The sequence below is a fragment of the Natator depressus genome, chromosome 3 (assembly GCF_965152275.1).
Source record: "Natator depressus isolate rNatDep1 chromosome 3, rNatDep2.hap1, whole genome shotgun sequence".
Classification (NCBI taxonomy): domain Eukaryota; kingdom Metazoa; phylum Chordata; order Testudines; family Cheloniidae; genus Natator; species Natator depressus.
In genome coordinates this window covers 176,038,727-176,061,565 of record NC_134236.1, presented here as the reverse complement: position 1 = coordinate 176,061,565, position 22,839 = coordinate 176,038,727, and the positions used below count along the sequence as shown (strand labels likewise).

The following is a 22,839-nucleotide window of genomic DNA, read 5'->3' as shown; positions in this document are numbered from 1 at the left end:
TTTACAGTGCAAATATTTGGAATAAAAAATAATAACATAAAGTGAGCACTGTACACTTTGTATTCTGTGTCATAATAGAAATCAATATATTTGAAAATGTAGAAAAACAACCAAAAATATTTAATACATTTCAATTGGTATTCTATTGTTTAGCAGTGCAATTAAAACTGTGATTAATCATGATTAATTTTTAAAATCATGATTATTTTTTGAGATAATCGTGAGTTAATTGTGATTAATCAACAGCCTTAGTTGCCAAATTTCTAATCGCATAAACCTGAACACCCTTGCCCCGACCCCTGCCCTGAGGCCCCACCCCCACTCACTCCATCCCCTGTCCCTCCGTCGCTCACTCTCCCCCACCCTCACTCACTTTCATTAGGCTGGGGCAAGGGGTTGGGGTGCAGGAGGGAGTGAGGGTTCCGGCTGTGGGTGCGGGCTCTGGAGTGGGGCTAGAAATGAGGAGTTCAGGGTGTGGGAGGGGGATCTGGGCTGGAGCAGGGGGTTGGGGTGCGGGAGGGGGCTTCAGGCTGAGGCCGAGGGGTCATGGGGGGGAAAGGGGACTCAGGGCTGGGGCAGAGGGTTAGGGTGCGGGAAGGGGTTTGGGATGTGGGCTCTGGGAGAGAGTTTGGGTATGGGAGATGGCTCAGGGCTGGGGCAGAGGGTTGGGGTGTGGAAGGGGGTGCGAATCACTAATTCCAGGCAGCAGCACTCGCAACTTGCAGGTCACATTTATATTAAACATGCATTTTTAATTATAGATGTTTTAATAAATGGTTAATAAATTATTACAGGTTCTTATAGATCAAAAGGTTGATTATAGCCATCTATAGTACCTTCAACAGATGTGCTTACAACCACTACTGTAACATTTCTCATTTCTGTAACATGCTTATAACTTCTATTAATCATTTAATAGCCCCTTAGAAACTATATATTTTTAATAAAAGTCACAGTATATTAAGGAGATATCAATATAAAGTGTGAGTTCTTTTAAAAAAAATACAGATTCGGTAGATCACTCAGTTTTTACCAGCAAGCACATTCACCCCAAAAGCTAATGGATATTTGAAAAACTTCACTGCACAATCATGCATCACTGCACGTTGCTTCCAGTCCTTGTGACAACCCTTGCAGCTTCAGCATGCAATGAGTATGTCTGCACTGCAATTAAAAGCCCACAGGTGGCCCATGGCAGCTGACTCGGGTGCATAGGGCTCAGGCTAAGGGACTGTTTAACTGTGATGTAGAAGTTTGGTCTTGGGCTGGAGTGCGGTCTCTAGGACACTGCAAGGTGAACAGCATTTAATAAGTAATGCCTCTCTCCTCCTGTCCTGTTCAAATATCTACTAAAATAATGGCCTGATTATAAGAACTGGTGGGACACAGCACCTCTAACATTCAGCCCCCACATACTTTAATAAGCAGAATCCTATTATCTCTCTACCAGTTCCTCCTCAAGTGAGAGCCCTACATATCAGCCTACAATGGCTCTGGTTAAAATGTTTGGGGAAATAGTGGAAGCTGTAGTTTTTCCTCACAGATTTTAACAGTCTGACTCTTGGAATGGGCTATTGATAATGTAATGGGAGCAGCCACATGAATTGGGGCAAAAGTAAATGCTTTGCCTACACTCTCTATCTGCTAGCTCCCAGCTGCGAACTGCAGCAGAACCAGTGAAGGAAAGACTCTGAGCCATGTACTCAAACTCCCTTCTCCCTTTGCAATGACTTCCTCTTCACTATCTGGCTTGGGGATAAAGGAACAGAACCTGCTCTTCTTGGAATCAATTGGAGTTTTAGTATTAACTTCAACAGGACCAGGAGCAGGCCCAAACGAGATAATTTATCATCTGTGTTAACGTATAAATATGTTATAATATAATACAAATACGTCCAGTGCTTCAAGAATGCACTGGAAATGGCCCCAGTAATAAGAATCTGTGGTTCACATCATTTTCTGAATATAGCCCTGGGGGTTTAAGCAGCCAAAAAGTGAACTAGAATCAATGTTATTCTGAGGAAGCCCAAAAGCAAAACTAGAACCTTCCTGCTCCTTATCACTCTATCCTAATAGGCACAGTTGGAAATGTAAAGTGAAGAGAAAGTTAAATGCAGAAATAAACTGAATTATACAGAATGAGAATATTTTAATATTACAAGACTATGAATATGCAAAATGAAAGAAACAAACACTACTGGGCCCTTTGAACAGAATAAAAAGAAGCATAATAATAATTGTTTAAACTTATAAATATTTGGGAAACTGCAGTGTTGGGAAGCAGCTTTAGTACTTCTGTTATTCTACAGTGTTGTGGTTTCAAAGCCAAAGACAGCTGTCCCAGGCACTGACACTCAAGAGAATAAGAGATGGAAAAAAACCCCCACCAAAACAAAACAAAAAACCAGAAGACTAACAAAAGGGGAACTGCTGGGAAAACGGAGCCTTGTTCATCTAACCAAGGAACAGTGGAGTCCTTTAAAATATCACTTTGTTTATATTTTCTGATCTACTTCTTACCACACTTCATGGCACCAAATTATTTGGATAAAACTTGCTAAAAAGATTTATCCCTCAATTCTGAAAGAATATAGTGGTTAAAAACAAGGTTCCAGATTATTTAGTCTTGGAGACTGAAGCCCTCTTGTCTACCAAGGGAACAGATAGAAGCCACACAAGCTTCTCCACACTGCCCTTCCAACATGCCTCAACCCTAACCTGAAGCAACCACAGTGAGAAGTTTGAACTTCAAGTCATTCAGTACCCGGACCAACTCTGTTGATGCTGCTAATTCTGACAGTACTTTTGTGGTGGTGGCAGCTGTCCCCTGGGAGCTAAACTGAGATTACCAAGTCATTTTACCACCTATCTATAAGCAGGTAATGATTTTCAATCACTATAGACCTGTGTGGGATTTGAACCAGTGATTAAAGAGGAGGGAAAGTGCTGTATCTTGGAGCCACCTCACCGCCCTTAAACATTTAACTCTCACCTATATTCATTGGTAGGGTCCTGTACATCTTGGGTTACACAAGAAATGAGAAATGGGTAGATGCTAACAAATATTAGCCACCCATAGATAAAGCCCAAAGTTGGTTTTCCCTCCATTTCCCCCTCAGGCTCTCTAACAGAGATAAATTTATCACAGTTTAAAAAAAAACTTTGATAGGTATTAAATCTTTAAAATCCCAAAATCTTTATTTGTACACCAGCATTGTCCATAATGTCAGCATCACTCTGAGAAGAGCTCCTTAGTTAAAGAATCCTGAAAGAGGAGCAGGGAGGTGGGGAGTACATAATGCAACAGTGCTTTAACAATGATACATGAGTGTCTGAGGTTTCAAGCCCACTACCCAGTATTTGATCTTAGCAATAACACTTCATGCAAAAGCATGCAGTACAGCCCCTTCCATTCCCCTCTGCTAAATGCTGATTGCCATGCACCAGGATGACTGAATGGAAATATATTATGAGACTGAAAGGATACCTCAACGTTATTAGGCCTAAAAATGGACCTACCTTGACATAGTCCCCATACTGAAGGCCTTACCTTAAAGAGGGACATTCACACTGAAGCAAACTTGAAAAGAGAGAACATTTACACAAAAAGAAATTTACTTGGCCAGTAATTTCCTGTGTTCCCTTTGCTATAATTTAAGGATATTGTATTTTAAGAAGGGTTTTCTTCCCCAAAGCCCAACAGTGAAGTCATAATTCTGCATTTATGACATCACAGTCCACTGCCATGGAAATTACAGTGGTGCCAGAAATGCAGCATTGTGACTTGACAGCAGAAGGACAAGAAGCCCTCATTAAAAAGCACAAATATCGTTGCTCATTAGCAATCAACGTAAGAAAATAAATCTAAAACATGGGAAGATTAAAATGATTTCTATTTCAGTCTAATATATTTGCAAGTTTTTTCCAGAAAGAAAGTCCCTCTTTAAGGATTCCAGCCACATTTCATTGTAACCTGACATTTGCGGCAGCAATTGAAAAATAAATATACACCTGGCTTACTGAACAAATTTTCAGTGGCTCTCCATTGAGGCATCTGCAAAATAAGCATCTTTTGTATGTGCAACTTTGCATGTTTGTATGTGCAAATAAGGTAACTGCACACGCAAAGGGCCTACTTGCACTCACCATTTATTACCCAATTTTCACACATTTGTGTGCATGCAGATAAGTATTTAGACATTCACAGGCGCATTAATGAAGCTCTGCTGAAGATTTTAGTAACTTTTCACTTGTGAAAAAAAATCACTCATGCACATTTTCTCCAGTCATAGCAAGTGCATTGGCTAGTTCTAAAATTTGATATTTGTGGGGTGATTTTATTTTGAATCTTTGCTGCAGCACAAAATTAAAACAAAATACATTGCTGGCATCCTTAAGATAAGACTTATAAGGAGGAATAGATTTAGGAAGAAAGATTTAAAAGAATGATACATATACACTGTTACTTTGAGAATGATAACTAAGGGGGACGGAGCTATGATAACTGCTTATGATTATTTCAAGGTTGCAGGTAGTAAAAAGAGATAGCAACTCTTTAGGGTGATTGTACAAATGACCACAGGAAAGTTTAGGCTATCCAGAGAAATCTCTTAACACTGAGGTCTGTTATACTGTAGAACAGTCTCCCAAGGGAAGTGATGCAAATGTTGTCATTAAGAAAATATAAAACTGCATTCAACTTGAGCATACGTAATTTAATAACAATATTTCTCAACTGTATGGCCCCTTCATTGGAGGATATCAAAGTGCCTTATACAGGTGGGTAAGTATTACTAGCCCCATTTTACAGATATGAAAACGGAGGTATGGAAAGTCTAGGTAATTTATCCACAGTCACACAGTTAGCCAGTACAAAAGCTGCTAAAAGAACCTAGGTCTCCTCTCAGTCCTCTCGTTCCAACCTCTAGACACAGTGCTGCCTCCCAGAGCCTTTAGAATTATTTTGTTATCTCTGGTTTTATAGTCACAATAAAAATGCATTGCTACAGGCACTGATAAAATCATCACAGTACCATACTTTGGTTTCACAGCCAAACAGAGATCCCCACCCCGCAGGGTAAACACTTGGTTTACCAAGCATTGTATTGGTGTCCAGCTCAGTGTTCCTCAACATTTCCAGGGTGGCGACCCCTTATTCAAAGGGAAACATTTTCCAACCCTCTTAAATTTATTATAAAAGAAGGGATAAAAAAGTCTAAGGGCTAACCACTGTAACCCTATACAATTTATTTGTGGATGTATTTAGAGAGAGGATATGGGATCTGAGAGGGAAAGATTTTCTTTGCTTTAGATTGCAACAAAACTTTCAACAACTTGTGGCCCACCCTGATTGCCTTTTGTGACCCATCCCCCAGAGGCTGTGACCCAGTGATTGAGAAACACCAATCTAACTTAAGTAGTAATTTTGCTGCATCCATGTTAATTATACAGGAAAAAGAAGGAAGAATAAACGGCTGATTTTCAGAGATGTTGTACATCTGAAGCTCCAACTGACTTCACCCAGGTGAGCTGTGAATTTAGGGTTAGAACTTTCCCCCAGCTTCAGTGGGCAAGTGGGACTGGGATAGAGTGGGTCCTGGATCATAGTATCATTCTTTCCTTCCCCCCGATACACACAAAAGCCCTTTTGTGGATGCTTCACTATTTGATGGACTGATGTGTGGGAGGTGGTGGGTCAGGAATGCAACCATACTGGAAACCCATGGGACTTTTGTGGACAAATGAATGCTTTGCACCAATTTTCTCATTCACCGTGTGAGACCCCTCCTTCGGGCGGGGGAAATTATCTTGTCAAATCAGATTAATGGGAAAAGGCCACGCTGCCATGCAGCTAGAGAGGGATGGAGAGCAGAAAGCCAGCCTGGATACTTAAGGCCTTTGTGGCTCTTGGGGGATTAGCTCTTTCATTGTTGGAAGCCACAAAAACACCCTATGGCTGGAGATAGGAGAACACTTGGCCTCCCCAAATGGAAGAATCCTGTGGCAGTATTGTGCCTGGTGGGGTGAACTGTCCCTTAGCCCCTATTCTGGAGGACAGGGTTTATGGTTCAAAGTGCAATTATAATAATCTAATTTGCCCCTCTATGAAAAGCAGCAGGGATGAATTCTATGACACAGGAAAATTCAAGAAGTTCTTTGAACTCAAGCAAAAGCTTTTTAAGAATAATGGAAATAAACCTTAAGAGACACTATCAAGGTCACCAGGGCCTATATTTAACTCCTTACCTCCGTTTGCAAAGTCCATTTAATTTCTATTATTTTCCCACAAACAAATGCTTCAATACTATTTTTGTTTTAAAAACAAACAAAACCTTATAGCATCCCTATGCATGAGAAGCACCTGGAGAACTAGAGCAGTGAGCACACTAAAGGAATTCACTTCACCTGCATAAGCGGGGATCCCATTGCCCTTCCCTGACCCACAACTATGCTATACTCTGTGTCACTCTTAGTAGTCTGCTCCTTAGCCCTTCAATGATATTGCTCTGCCCATGGCTCCCCCTGTACAAATGGCCTTCGAAGGGTCTTCTGTGCCTGGATGATTTTCATCCCAAGGCTGAAAACCGAAGATAGTTTAGGAAAGAGATTTGCGTTTTTAATCTTCCAAGGGATCATTAGAATCAATAAATAATTTTGAAAATGATGGAAAATCCTTGACAATATCCTTTTAATTGAGAAAGGTAAATTACTTGGATACAACCAATGGCTGAATAAACTTCCATAAACCTCATTGGAAGCTTCACTGCCATGAAAGTTGCGGAGTCGCTTGTAATAGGCATAAATCGTATTTTCTGTAATGGTAGAAATACAGAAAGACTGGCTAATGAACAGCCATGCAGCTGCTTCTTACAAATCCAAGTGGAAGATTCAAAGATCAGTTCTAATGGCTGGTGAGTTGAAAGTGACATATTGGACCAATTTCAGAGTAGCAGCCGTGTTAGTCTGTATTCACAAAAAGAAAAGGAGTACCAGTAGAAGAGGTTGGGAGCATGACCATTACTGCATACCCCAGATATTGTCCTTTCTAATAGCTGCTATAGTTTCCTCTATCACTCTGCAGAGGGATCTTTGCCCTCTTTGAAACAGGGACTGATCCAAAGCCCAACAGATTCAATGGGAGTCTCTCTTGGCATTGATATCAATGAGTTTTGGATCACGCCTACAGTAAGCACAGCAAGAATAAAAGCCAGTATGGATGGAAAGGATTGCCAGGATATGTCAGGAATTCTCCCACATTTCTAGGGTTTCTGGGGTAACACAGGTATAGCTGAGTCAGAATTTACTCTAGATATTTACTCAGAATTAATTCCAATGCTGATGCCTCAGTCACCTCCTTTGGCAGATTATTCTATTGACCTCAGTGTTCGACCATTTTCCCTAATGTCTTAAGTTTCCCTTTTTTAAAAATTTAAGGCCTTTATTTGCAATTTTATTACCCATAATTCACTTAAATCAATATCCCTCTTTTCTTACTTCCTCAAATATCTATGATACAGGTAGATAGCAAAATCCCCCTTAGTCATCTTAGGTCTTGGTCAGAAAACAGCTGCACATTGTGTAAATATGTTCCTCCTTTGCACAGGCACCACTATATATGTGTATGCAAATCTGGAATTTCGATACACACACGACTAGATAGGCATTGTGTGCATTTGAAGCTATGTGCATTCACAGTGCATGTAAATGTGTGCCTATTTTCTGACTACAAATCAGGCCTCTTGTCTCAAAGGTGTTCTCACTATGTTAAGTCTTCCTAACCTCACAGTTGTATATCAAGCCGTTTCATCCTTTTACATTTTTAGATGACATTCTTAATCAATCAATATTTCCTTCACAGAATTGCAAGAAGTTAAAAATTGTAGAGCACTTCAAGTGCACCTTTGTCAGGATTGAAAACAGTCAAGTTTATTAAATTGAATCAAATTTAAAGAGGAATTCTATATACTTTCCATTCCATTTGTTTTAGTCTTCTGTACTTTCACCCTTCCACCTTTTACTGAATGTATGTGCAATCTTTCCTAGATTGGTGTCCATATAAAATCTTCTTCTGGATTATTTATGAAGATATTACATTTTATTGGCCTAACACTGACCCATCTGGATCTCACTGGATGTACCTCCGACTTGAGGTTGCACTGTTTATAATTGTGTTCTCATTGTGTAATCCTTTTGTCAACACTCAATACATGTCACACTTTTCTTTTCCAATTGATATCACTTTTCCGAGTAAGAGGTGCAGTAAAACTTTCTGATGATCTTGCCTGGGGATTCTAATAAAACAGGGAAAAACCAAACGGGTGCAAAACTATGGAGCTGGCACAAAATAATCACATAGTATAATTAATTATGCATGGTGCACTTTGAGAGTGGGGAGATGCTAACTGTAAGAACTGATAGAGTCAAGTTAGAAGAGAAGTTATCCTTGATCTACTTTTTATTCAGAGGGAGGAACAGATTGAGAACGAGAAAATAATAGACCAGACTATAACATTTTTGAATTCACCATTGTAAGGAAAGGTTTCACAGAAAGAAGCTGTACAAGGCTACTAGATTTCAGGAAGGCAAAGTCTGGAGAACTAAGAAAGCTGGTCAATAAGGTGTGATGAGAAGTATGGAAATCCAAAACTGTGGAAGCAGCCTGAAGGATCATAAAAACCAGCATAATTACGGTGCAATATATTACCCCTACAAGTAAGTATTTCAGGAGCCACCAGTTGCCACTCTAGCTTTACAAGGAACTGCTTAGAGGTCACCAGCAAATCTCAATGGAAACGGAAGAGGTAACCAAACAAAAATATTAACAGTGATGTAAGGAAAAAGGAGCAAATATGCAAAAGGAGTTAAGGCTATCAAAAGGGTGTGAAAGGAAATAAAAATGGCTTTTGCAATATATTGGGAGAGAAAGAATTATCAGAAAGAAAGGAGGCCCATTAACATATTAGGAGGGGTTATATCAATGATCAGTCAAAATGGCTGAGATACTGAATTCTTTTGGTTTTTAATAAGAAGAAAAACAAAAAATCATTTGGACAATTAAATAATGAAGATCTTGCAAAATGGCTATTGATAAAGTAGAGATAAGGAAATACCTAGAAAAAATGAATGTATGCAAAACTACCAGTAGATAATATGCATCCTGAGATATTAAGGAAAAATAGCTGACAGACGTACTGGATCACTGACAATTAGTTTCAGAAATCTCTAGGGAACTAGGGTGATATTGGTGGCCTGGGGTAAAGCAAGTGTGGATTCATTTAAAACTTTACCTTGAGTGTTGGTCAGTCCATTACTAGAAAAATGTTGACAAACAGGACAGGTTTAGAGAAGAGCAAAAAAAAAAAAATGATTATGGGATGAAAGGACATGTCTATGTGGAAATGTTAAAAGAGCTAGATATATCTAGGCTGGCTAAACCTGGACTAAGACTTAACTGTTTACAAATATTTGATGGGTGTGAACAATGAATGGGAAGAAATTAATGAGGAGAGTACGAGGGGGTAAAATTTGAGCTAAATTGGATGAAATTAGGAAAGGGAAGATTTAGATTTAAATTTTGACATATTCCTGTGAGTGAAATCTATTTGGTAGTGGCATATTCTCCAAGTGAAGTGGTGAAAGCCCAGTCACTTGGGATATATGCACCTACATGGTCATACCACAGAGGAAAATTCTGCATAGACACATGGGACAGACTAGATGACTTAACAGGTCTTTTCTGCACCTAATTTTTATGACACTTGGATTCATTGGGCCTAATGTTTTTTAATATCTTCATAAACTCTCTGAAGAAAGACACAAACAGAACATTGATCATACTTGCAGACAAGACCAAACAGTACAATAAAGAGGGAACAAAATTAAAAGAAGCATGAGGGTTTCCAAAGCTTTGGCACCCAGTGGAAAATAATATTTTCGGATTAGGTATAAAAGTACCATACGTGCAGTGCGATAGTCAAGAGTCTGTTCTTTCATTAGACTCTAAGCCAATGTTTTCAAATACCTCATCATAAAATTTGCCATACATATTCTTAGCCCAAAAGCTGACATTTTTGTAAAATATAAATACATCTCATTTGTTTGGTGATTTTCATTTAGAGGAAGAAAAGAATAATGAAAACTATTTTGCCTGGGTTCGGTTGCTTTAGAAGAGAGGTGGATGTTTATTTACATTTGTTAATTTAAAATGTGATACTTTATTATTACTTAGTAACAGATAGGTATCTGGACATAACTAGACCATTAAACATTTATCTTTCCTTTATTGGTTTTAGTCCTTAATGTTGTTTTATTATATTTGTATTTGATGTAATCAGAAACATTTTCCTAAATACCACAACCACAAAGGTTTACCAAGGTGGGACTATTGCATAATTCCTACTAAGAATGTATATAACTTGAAACACATTCCTCAGACTGAGATATCCATAGAAACTGAGGAAAAGCTTTAAAATAGGATTGTGGGCTCTCTTCAGTTTGCAAAGAGACTGAATACAAAAATGTTACAGTGTATTCTAATCGGACACTTACCTTCAGAGGAACCAATACCAGGGCAATCTCTTCAGCAAGGCACTTACTCTGTTATTTCAACTTCAGGTGCATAGTTTCTTAATACAGCAAAAGAAACCAACAAGTACAAATTTTTAACCAAGTTATCTCTAGAGTTTACTCAAACTGCTACTTACAATCCGAGGTTTGAAGGGTGGCTTGATTTTCCTTTGTTCTAGAAGAACCCAGTCAATTTCCTTAAAGAACGGATGCTGTTTAATCGCGTCCTCCCCATTTTGCGATGCCACACAGCCTAGTCGCTTATTTGGGTTTTTTGTCATGAACTGGGGAAAGGAGAAGTTACAAAATATTAGTGACATATGGTTCATAACTATTTGCAATCCAACCACACATTCTCAGTGCAGCTCCTTGTAAGGATACTCTCCTAGAAAGGGCTGTATTTCCTGCATGAGTGATAGGAATCCCTCTAGGGGAACTCATCTGAGACTCCTACTTGTAAATCTCATGGGGAAAGGCTCCCTCAACAATTTCAGGAATTTCCTAATTTCACCTGGGTGGGAACAGACTCCCTTTCAGTATTTCTACTCCTACTTCCAGTGTTAGACAAAACTGGTAAATACAGCAGCAAACTATTAAACCCTCCAGAGTCATCTTCAGGATAAAGAAAAGGAGTACTTGTGGCACCTTAGAGACTAACCAATTTATTTGAGCATAAGCTTTCGTGAGCTACAGCTCACTTCATCGGATGCATAAAGGATAGAAGTTCAGGGAGGCTATTATTTTAGCCACTCTGATTTTCTCTGCCATAAATATTATTTTAGATTTGTTAATTCAATTGTCAATTCAAGAATTGTTAATTCAATTGCTTTTCTTGAATTCATACGATCACAATATGGATGCTGTAGCAGACATGCTGGAGATGGAAGAAAAGGTGCAGGGACCTCGTCCTTAATTCCCAGCGCTCCCACAAAGGACGTAGGCATAATTTATTTGTTTGCACTGGCAGTGCTAGAAGGAGACTAAGTCACACTCTAAGCAGCTGCCAGAGGGAGTGTATTCGCATCCTGGAGTGGGCTGGGGCATGGCTCTGCACCACCCTTACACAAGAGCCAGTGGCTCTGAGACTTGGCTGAAGAGAACATAGCCTATGACTATTCTCTACATGTGTAGCAAAAGCTGCTGATCGTGAGTTCTACTCAGTGCCTCTTGAGTCATTATACCTGCTCCTGGCCTCTGCAGGTATAATGTTGCCAGGAGGCCCCTGCTTAGGTGCTACCCTTCTCTCCCTTGCTCCCAATAAGGGCCAGATTCTAAGAATCATAATTAAGATAATAAATATTTCATGACCATGACTTCTGTGAAAACAATATAATTCAGGGTGTTCCCATAAAAAGTCATGCACTGCATGTAGTCACACTCAGGTAAATTCTGCATGGCTGTAAATGATACTGGGGAGAATAAGGTCCCATGGACTTTGTCACTCTGGCCAACATGTGAGTGAGCTAGATTCTTCCATGAAATTTTACATATTTGGCTCTCTATATATGCAGTGTACTTGAGTATAGGAGAGTGATCAGGGTTTTAAAATAGTTTAACACTATCAGTTAAATATTATTAAATACAAATTTTTGAGTTTTGCACTTTTTCCAATGACCAGAGCATCCTTCCTCACAATTTCCAATGGCAAACAACCAGCTTCATGTGTATTTTGGTGCTTTGTTAGCTTTACATATTCTTAAGCCAGTACTGGCAGCTTTTTAACAGTATTCTGATGGAAAATAAACTTAATGAGAATTAAAATATTGACTTTTCCTTCTATTTTAAAACTCAGGTTACAATCTTTGCATTTTTTGTCTGAGCTAGGATGAGAACTTCCAGGTGCCTTTCTCTTGAAAGAGCAGTAATATTTTACATCCCTGCCATGCTTTTCATCCAAAGTACTTCACAAACTGCAATCTGACTGAAAACCAGCCTCTACAGTGGAGGAAGACAACCGGCCACTGCACAGCATATTCCATAACCATGAGTGATGGGGAAATATTGGCTAAGGGCCCTGCAGCAAACAGATATGGCAGTGGGATTGTTAGCGTCCTCCACGGAGGATAGAGCATTGCTTTTTACAGGATAATCTGCATAGCCTGCTTCACAGTTAGGGTTGCTAAGCCTTCAGGATTTTGTTTCGGTAGGGTTTTGTTTTGTTTTCTGATTCATCCCTGTAAAATTTATTTCAGCTGCTACAGAAGCAGTTACAGCAGCCCTTAACATGGTCTCTCCCAATGAACACATGACCCATAGCTGGAACAGCAACTGATAGGAGCTTAACCGACTATCTTCTTAAAGGTACAGTGCATTTCTTCTGCAGTACATTGTGGTTCAAAATATCATATCAGCCAACCCAAGGACAGCACTTCCAGCTTGGTCTGAAATTCAAGTGAGCTATTTTCACTGTTTCTCCAGGTTCCCCAATAGAAGGCAAGTCTCATGTCAGTAACTGCCTGTATTTTCTGCTAGGGGAAATAAAAACAATTTTTGAAAGAGACTTTATCAAAGGATGACGATATACTGAGAAAACCACAAAACACATTCCCAGGTTCCTCTGCTTTATTCACACACAGGAGAAGATAAGTGACTGGGAGAGAGAGGAGACCAGGAACCAGCAGCAGTGCACCTTGGAGAAGAATAACATGGAAGCCATATGATATGCTTTTTGTGCTGTGTTATCCAGATATCAAAGCAATATAAGCTGGTCTCTGTCTATACCTGGACCTATCCTCATACCAGGCTGCAGGCATCGGCACAAGTATTTTTTTTAAAAGTGCAGGACATTAAGATGCTACTAATTAGGGTTGTTTAGTAGTCTACCTCACAACCTAATAGGACTCATATGTGGATACCAAGGATGAAGAGACCTGATGAAATAATACCAATAAAAGTAGCAGGGGAAGGGATAGCTCAGTGGTTTGAGCATTGGCCTGCTAAATCCAGGGTTGTGAGTTCAATCCTTGAGGGGGCCATTTAGGGATCTGGGGCAAAAATTGGGGATTGGTCCTGCTTTGAGCAGGCGGTTGGACTAGATGACCTCCTGAGGTCCCTTCCAACCCTGATATTCTGTGATTCTATGTTTGCCATAGTCTGTAATCTCTTAAAAGGCTGAAATGGACATTATCCTAAAACCCCTTTTGTCCTTTTTCCATGTGATAAATATCAGTTCATTTCCCCTCTATTTTCCGTGGAGCACAAGCCAGTGCAGATTATTTATCTCCCAGTTTGCCAAAGCATCATTGATGATGTAATTGTCAATACAACTATAGACTAAGAGAACTTTCCTATCAACCGCCACATGGCGGGATGGTGCTGATGCAGCAGAAGAACCACATCAAAAGCCATAGGATCACGTGTTAGTCATAGCTATTGCCTTTTTATTTATTGCCTTTTTATTTTATTTATTTATTTATTTATTTAATTTCTTGAGGCTGGATCCTGCTCCCAGTGAAGCTGATGCCAAAACTCGCAATGGTTTAAATGGGAGCAGGACTGGACTCTTGCTGACATAGCAGTAAATTAAAATTAATACCATGGGCCCAATACTCAGTTACATTAATGCACCTTTACACCACTCAGGCAGTGTAAAGCGGTCTTAGTGTAAATGAGAATCTGATGCTGTAGGTCATGAGACTTAGGCAGCTAAGTGTTTAACAGACAAAGTGTCCACGGTATTTAGGCACCTAAAGAAGCAGATCGGCACCCAGTGGGATTTTCAAAATCATCTCAGCAGATTAGGTGCCTAGCTCCCATTGAAATCAACTATTTAGGTGCTTTTAAAGATCTGACTAGGCACCTATCTGCATCTTTAGGTGACTAAATACCTTGGAAAAACTGGCCCTGTGTCATTTTGGAAAATGTACCTTAGGTGTTTTTGCAAATTTTACTGTTAGAATGTGAAGAATATTTTCTATCAGGTCAATTTTAAAGTAGGGTCAAATTTGGAGCTGAAACTATCTGATCATGTCCTTTTAATTTCTAGAACCAGCTTTAAACACAAGGAAGACAGATTAATAGGCCTCCATAGTTCTGTAGTGACTCAGGAATTCATGACCCTATTCCTCCAACTTTGGTGACCAAGAGATAAGGCACACAATGCAGCTTCCCATTGAGCCATCCCCTCACTCTGCAGGAGCAGAGACTATAGCAAGTCAGCTTCCCTCTTCTGATACTAGAAACAGAGAAGGTGGCATAGGAACCTGAACAGCAGCTTGGGGATCCTGAAATTTGCAAGAGCAGTACTGAGTGTCAGAAGGTCTCATACTTTGTAATTCAAGGAGAACAAAAGTGCTTCATATATAGTCACAGCAAGGAATAGAGACCTTTGCTGGAATAATATGGACGGTGGTAAACATTTACGACTCAGCTGGTCTGTTGAGGCACAGCCAGCAGTAGGGTGCAGAGATGCACTGTTCCAGTGGAAGTTCCTGGGGTGCTGCCCATAGATAGGCACCAGATCTCTTGGAACAGATGGAGAACATGGTCATTGTTAACTGAAGCTAACATTCTAGACCTGGCACTATCTGGTTTCAGGGTAGGACGTGGAACTGAAGTTGCCTTAGGGGCACTGATGCATGATCTCCTCCTATCAAAGGCTAGAGGACAGACGTCCATTCTCATCCCCCAGGACCTCACAATATTTGACACTGCTGACCTCACCTGAGAGTGGTGGGCAGGGGTACAGGGCAATGCATTAAAATGGTCTTGAGTTTTTCCTAGAGGCATGCACCCAATGAATAGTACTGGGAAACTGCACGTCTACCAATAGACCCCTGACTTGTGTAGTTCCACAAGGATCAATTCTCTCTGGTCTTTTTCAGTAGCTACATGCAACTAGTAGGTGAACGGGTCTGATGACATTGACTCAAGTGCCAGCAATATGCGGATGAGACACAGTTCTACCTGTCCTTCACCACATCTGCCCATACTGCTATGACCTAGCATCAAGATGGCCCAGTGCTTGGATGAGATCAGCTTATAGCTGAAGAATGACTGGATTAAGCTGAACAGCAGCAATAGAGAGTTGACACTGGTGGGCAGAGGGAAGCACTTTGAAGAGTTCGCAGCCACCTTTCCAGTCTTTGGTTAAAAGTACACACCACAATTGGCCAATTCAGTCCATTGTGCAGGTGTACTCGTGAAGTTGGTGCTCAGCTCTCACATAGCTGCATCCAGGAGTAACGCTTTCTATATCATCTCTGGTTGGCTAGCAGACTCCATCCCATTGTGGTGGATGATGATCTGGCCTCACTTATTCACACATTTCACTCCCTCTCAGCTGGAGTACAGTAATGCGATTTACCTGGGCATGAAGACTTCAGCACTTAGGAAACTCCCAGTAGTATAGAATCAGAACACTTCAGCACATGTTCTCCTACCACAAACACATCAAACCTGTGATTCATTCTCTACACTGATGTCCCACAATCAATTTTGAATCAAGTTCAAAGTCTTGGTCCTTATCTTCAAGGCACTCAAAGGCCTGGGCTCAGCATATCTAAAAGACCGCTTAAAACTTCAGGATGAAAACGGTGGTTGGCAACTTTGCTCCTTTGGCATAAGGGAGCTTGCTACAATAAGGGTAAAGCTCATCAGTGTGGGGGACAGAAGTTTCTTGGGGACAATCTGAGACTGTGGAATGAACTCCTCCACGAATTAAGGACCATCAAAACCTCACCACCTTCTTCTCCAAGTGCAAGGCACATTTCTTTGACCTGGCCTTCTCTAAAAACCACATAGCAACGTGTATATTTTTTTTAAAACCCCAAAATGACCCAAACAAGATACTCAACAGCACATACTTCTCCCTCTGTGGAGAGGATGAGTAAACAAACAACATGTGATAGATGTTAGTCACATTGTTTAGTGCATTACTAGAAGAAGCTCAAATACTACGGTGATGAGCATGTCATAAGAACCTATACAGATTAGAATAGAGATTTTCCAAAAAAGGCTAGTGAAGTTATAACCCACTAGTCAGTGCAGGTTACATGTCTGCCTCTATGCCTGAGTCCCAGATTATATGAATCTGGTACCAGCACCCATCTATAGTTTTAACTTTGGAGGTCCCCAGTTTAATCTCTGGGGTTGGCCAAGATGCCAGGCGGTCACACAAGTAGGAGCTCATCAAGGACTCAAACTAAACACCTCCAGCGCTAAACACAAACCCCTACAACTTGAACTAAGCAGACAGACTCAGTAGCGGGGGCCTGAAACAGACTCACATCCTATATGATCAAGCACAGAAGGAGATCAGTAACCCACAGACAGTGGAAACCAGAGGAAACTCATCCCAAGTGTCTGAAGTCTACAGCAGCTCAAATCCCAAATTCCACTTATGTGATGACTCCCATACTGTGGATTGAACTAAGGACCTCCAGACCTCCAAATCTTTTAAGCCTGAGCTAAACCACCAGGCTCTAAGGCTGAGAGCTTGAGCAGACCTGTATCCTCGGTGGATCAGGTACCAAGGGGAATGCAAAACACACTGGCAGTAGGCTAGATAGACACAGCCTTTCTCTCCATCTCTAGCAGACAAACACAGTGCTGGGCACAATCTGGCTTGCTACACAATCTATCATGCATTCCAGCACTATCAGCAGTAAATATTCTCATTTCAATGAATAATTGTGCCTCTCACATGACAGAATGGAACTTTAAATTGCATCTCCTACACATTCACAGAAACAGGCCTAAAAAAGATCTGTTCTTGTAGGATAAATAACGTGCTGTCGTTAATGTTTACTGGAAAATTGTCCTTAGATTTTTTTGTGGGAATTAAAAATGGAAAATCGATTCTTGCATACAATTTAAAATTTAAAACACTGATCTGAAAATTACATTTGAGGTAAATGTATGGCGTTTTGTTAAACTTTCCCCAAACACTATTTGAAGGGCTGTGAAAATGTAGTGTCTAAAGAACAAGACCCATGTCTGAGAGTACAATGTAAGGAAATAAACTGTTCCAAAGCTAATCCCTTGTTAGTATTCAGCAGTAAAATACATAGACGCCTCTCTATTTCCTCTGTTTTTCCTGTTCTTCATCTGACAATGTGGCTAAAGTATTAGACAAAGATCACAAGTTTCTAATGTTCAGACAATAACTACACAGACACAAGCAGATTGCTAAATGTAAGGGGCCAGATTCTCAGCTAGTGTATACTGGCACAGTTCCATTGACTTCAACTGATTTACACCAGCTGAGGAACTGGCCCAACCGGGAATATATCTTTTTAAAATATAAAAGATGGTTTATGGTTGTAACTCTCTTTGTAGAGTTTAAAAAGGGCATTAATGATAACAAACTACAAACAGAAAGACATTAACAAGGGATCACAGTAAGGTAAAAATAACCATGGCTAGTATCAAAAGATATTTGGCAGAAGAACAGACTAACCAGAATTATAAACTGACAACAAATCAACATTACAGGAAACCAACCTACTATGTGTCATTGCATTTATTTTTCACAAAAATGTGTCACTTACACAATAGGCCTGATTGTGCATCTGGATTTGTGAGTCTTCAGCAAGCTCCGGGCACAAACATTAACAGCTAGACGTCTAGCTGCCTGTTTGCACCACAAATGAGATACACAAATGTAAATCATATGACTCCTAAAAGAGTGGAGAATGGCTCTGAAACTGAACATTTCATGATGAGTTATCATGGCACTTTCTCCCTATCACAAGTGTTTCCATGACAGGGGAGAATATATAGCCCAGTAAGATGTGGATTTTTAGGGCAAGTCCTTGTATAGAGTGATGGAAACAGATATCTCATGTGGGCATGAACCAAAACCTCAATTCCAATAGCCCTGAACTTTAAAGAAGCTGAGATGCAGATCTGACTGTCGACAGTGGCCCCTGTCCATAATGAACCAAACAAAAAGCTGGGGCCTCATCTTCATGAGGGTTTAGACACTGATCCCAATGTTACAGCTCAGGTCCATAAATCTTAACCACTCAGAGAAAATAACTCACATGCCTTACTGTGCACAAGGCAGGACACATGAAAGAGTCATTTCAGCTAAGGACAAGAATAAGGTGCATAAAAAGAGTCATTGAATGATGCTTCTTGCCCCAGTGCTGTCCAAGTCAATGTTCACTCCAGCTTTCTGTGCCACTTGCAGAATGAAGCTTTATACAGACCTTATTATGGTAAGACACAACCTTTAAAGTTCTTCTCAAACTGAAAGCCCCCAATTTACCACTGGGATGCAGTACGGGACTGATGATTAAGTAGATCGCGCAAGAATGTGTCACAATCACCAAAGTTACTGGGTGACATGCTTTGGCCACCTGACAAGCAAAACTCACCTGGATTTGACAAGATTCTGTCAATCACCCAGCTCACCTGGGGTGAAGGACCAAAGCAAAGTTACTTGCATTATAGTGGGAACATTTGTTTAAAAATGGCATTGTGTCAAGTAAGGAAAACAACATGCAACTTTAAAATATTTTTTGACAACATGTTAAAAAAGGCAGCAGGGTGGCAAAGTTTATATGTGGATTAAAATAAAAACACTGACAACTGTTTCTCTAATTACATAATGCTTCCCTTGCTCCTAGTGAGCATGCAGTGTGTAAAGTGTGTAAAGTGTCAGAGTGATAACACAGCTCTAGCTGATTGTGATTTTCCCTGAAACATGGTTCTGCCTAGATTTATACAGCATACAACCGCAAGGAACACAAACATTCTGTTCCTTTCCCACAAGAAGTATAATTTATCCCAGGCCCCATTACCCTAATAGTGGCACTCTGAACTGTGGTTGAACTCCCAGTGGTGACTGTTCTAAACTACTGAAGGTAAATTCAATTTTTAGCAAGGGAATAAAAAGAAGAAAAGGAAAAAGGGGGGAGGGATAGCTCAGTGGTTTGAGCATTGGCCTGCTAAACCCAGGGTTGTGAGTTCAATCCTTGAGGGGACCATTTAGGGATCTGGGGCAAAAATTGAGGATTGGTCCTGCTTTGAGCAGGGGGTTGGACTAGATGACCTCCTGAGGTCCCTTACAACCTTGATATTCTATGATTCTATGAAAAAAGGAAGAACAAAAGAAATGGAAGACTCACTGCTTTTAAAATGCTGACAGCTTCTTTGCTGAGCCAGACTGGGTAGAGCACATCGTCATGAAGGATGGATTCAAAGAGATCATCTTCATTGTCAGCTTCGAAAGGAGGTTGCCCAGCCATCATTTCATACATCAGAACACCCAAAGCCCACCAGTCTACCGAGGGACCATATTCTAACTCTTGGAGGATCTGTTAGGGAAACAGAGAGGTCAGATTTAATAGGCAACTTGAGTGACACCTTCAGATGCATGTTTATTGATTAGATATGAGATGCTTATCCTACTATAGTGTCTCAAGGAGGCCAAATCCTGTTGACTTCAATGCCAGTAGGCTTGGGCTTTTTACTTGTGCAGCTCCTATTCATATGACTCATATGGCTAAGTTTCAATGTGTTGCACTGAAAACCAACCCGCAGTGGTGTTCTCAGAAGCATCAGCCAAGTTTATTGGTCTCCCCTAGCATGTTCATGAGTAAAAGAGTTGTATAGCCTTCTATATTGTTCAAACCAAGCCAGGGAAAAGTCTACTGCATATGCAAAAAACTGGTGGCAAATGTAAAATCAGAACGTAACTGCCATCCTAGATCAAACCAATGGTCTATCTACCCAGTATGTTGTCTCTGACAGTGACCAATATCAGAGCTTCAGGGTGAGTGTACAGAACAGGGCCGATGGAGTAATCCTCCCCCACCTTCCTTTCTCAGCTTCTGGCAGTCAGAGGTTTAGGGTCGCCCTGAGCATGTGGTTGCATCCTTGACCATCTTGGCTAATAGCCATTGATGGACCTATCCTCCATGAACTTACTAAGGTCTTTTTTGAGTCCAGTTATGCTTTTGGCCATCACAAGATCCCATAGCAATGAGTTCCATAGGTTAATTGTGTGTTGCATGAAAAGTACTACTTCTTGTTTGTATTAAATCTGCTGTCTGTTAAATTCATCAGGTGATACCTGGTTTTTGTATTATGGAAAAGGATAAATAACACTTCTCTATTCACTTTTTCCACACCATTTATGATTTTACAGACCTCTATGATATCCCCCCTTAGTCGTCTCTTTTCTAACCTGAATAGCCCTAATCTTTTCAGTCTCTCCTCGTGTGGAAGCCATTTCAGACCACTCATCATCTTTGTTGCTCTTCTCTGAACTTTTACCAGTTCCACAATATCCTTTTTGAGATCAGGTGACCAGAACTGGATACAATATTCAAGTGTGGGTGTACCATGGATTTATATAGTGCCATTACGACATTTTCTATCTTAATGTCTCTCTCTTTCCTAATAGTTCTTAACATTGTTAGCCTTTTTGACCACTGCTGTGCAGTGAGTTGAACTTTTCAGAGAGCTATCCACCAAGACTTCAAGATCTCTTTCTAGAGTGGTAACTAATTTAGAACCCATCCTTTCATTGTCCCGTCTTGAACACTATAAATTGATTTAGGTGGTACTGTTGCACAGAGCTCTGCTAAGATTTATAATGGTCCTTTTAGTATGAATACTAGAAGCCAAAAGCATTTTGAGAATTTTGTTTACAGCAGGAAAACATGATACCCTTTCATGCAGCATCAACCCCACTGTACTATATTAAAGATTGTAGACTTTGCTTTAATTATCTTTGCTTCTTGGAAAAATTGGCAGGTTTTCTACTTATAGTGGCAGCAAGTTCCAATGTGTGACACAAGCAAGTCCATCTTTGTAGCAGACACCTCGGGTGGGTTAGAGTGATTGATTATTACTATATTACTTCAGGGCTACTGTTATTCAAAGAACAAGCTTAATTGTTGACTTTAGTCTGTTGGAAAGGAGTCTGCAGTTTGGCTGCAAAGTATCAACACAAGAAGGTGACAGTTTAAAAGAAAAGGTACCGTGACCCCGGGCTGATAGCTGGAATGGCAACCACCATACACACACTCAAAGGTTATTAGCATTGTAGCTGGAATCCTCTGGGTAGGGATTATTGTACTCAGCTCTAGTGAATGCTGATTGTACTGCATATATAAAACCCATCCAATATTAATATAAGCACAGGTATCGGTCTAAGATTTGAGTCATAGTGCTTGGATCCAGATCTGAACGTCCCCAAAATCTGTAGGTGGTTGGACCCTGTGTTTTGGTTTGTGATATTATAGAAATACATTATAGAAATGTCAGCTGCAAAGTTGTCCTCAGAATTGAACTTCTCCATGGTCTGGTGTGGGAATGATCTTTGGATTTCACATTTTTGCTTTGGCATCCTGCCAATCAAAAGTAACATGAAAGATACAATGGTGACTCAAGAGGACAAAAGCAGTAGGAAGGCTTGAGGAAAAAGAATGGTGAGAAGCAAACACACAGGGAAAAGGGGAGTTTTGCCACCTTCAATGGGCCCAAGTTTTCATCTGAAAATGTCTAGGAGTTTAGTACTGCCTTTTTATTTAGTAAAAATTTATAAAAGAATTCACAAAGTACACAAAGTACAAAATCCAGAAAAGAAATAATGTTCACAAAGCCAGAACCTTACACAAACTCATTTTGCTCTCCTTTTCTTACTGGAGTGCTCTCTCAAACTGCGTAAACTACCCTAGGCATAAATTGTGGTACCTTTAAAATGAGTTACCTTGCCTTTGCACTTACTAATACTTGGTATCATCTAGTGCTAAAACTACAGATTTCCACTTTATCTTTACTTAGCAAACAACATTTTCCCCCTGCAAAATAATGTTTGATTAAAAAAATGCTGATATAACTTTTTGCCCCAGCATCCTTAGCACAAATGCAATATGTGTGAGATACATGTAGGCCGCCTTTACTAGAGGGGACTCTGAACTTTATTGGGAGTGTTCCAGTTGGGAAGATCTTGTGTGCTGCAATCCAGTCTCAGAGACCACAATTCCCATGATGCTTTGGGGAAAGAGACAGAGACTTGCTCTTCCAGGGAGCAGGTAGTGGACTCCATTTTTGGGGAGAGGAGCCAGATTACTGGTGTGGAGCTCTGTCCATACCAGGAGCTGCTGCTAGGAAGCCAGAAGCTACTGCTGAGAACCTGCTGGGGCTTTGATTGAGCAGGGAGCCTCAGAGGCTGTTGGTGGCTTCACTGAAGCCAGGGCAGAGACTGTTGCTGTGCCTGGAGCTGACTGAGGTGGGCCTGCAGTAAAGGCAGCGTGAGTAACCTTCACTCTTGTTTGGGAAAGTACTTGCACGGGAAGGGGCACAGTAGAGAGTCTG

At 40.4% G+C, this 22,839-nt stretch overlaps 1 protein-coding gene across 5 annotated transcripts in view; it reads right to left on the bottom strand.

The window, feature by feature from the left end:
- The window catches only part of PRKCE (protein kinase C epsilon), a 502,197-nt gene that overhangs the window by 19,759 nt on the left and 459,599 nt on the right, over positions 1-22,839 (bottom strand). For all 5 annotated transcript variants that reach the window (XM_074949371.1, XM_074949372.1, XM_074949373.1 and 2 more), the window contains 2 exons: positions 19,641-19,829; positions 10,704-10,850 (listed from right to left, as the gene is read on the bottom strand). In XM_074949371.1, coding sequence (XP_074805472.1) covers positions 10,704-10,850; positions 19,641-19,829 — 336 coding nt within the window. The remainder of the gene's footprint in view (positions 1-10,703; positions 10,851-19,640; positions 19,830-22,839) is intronic.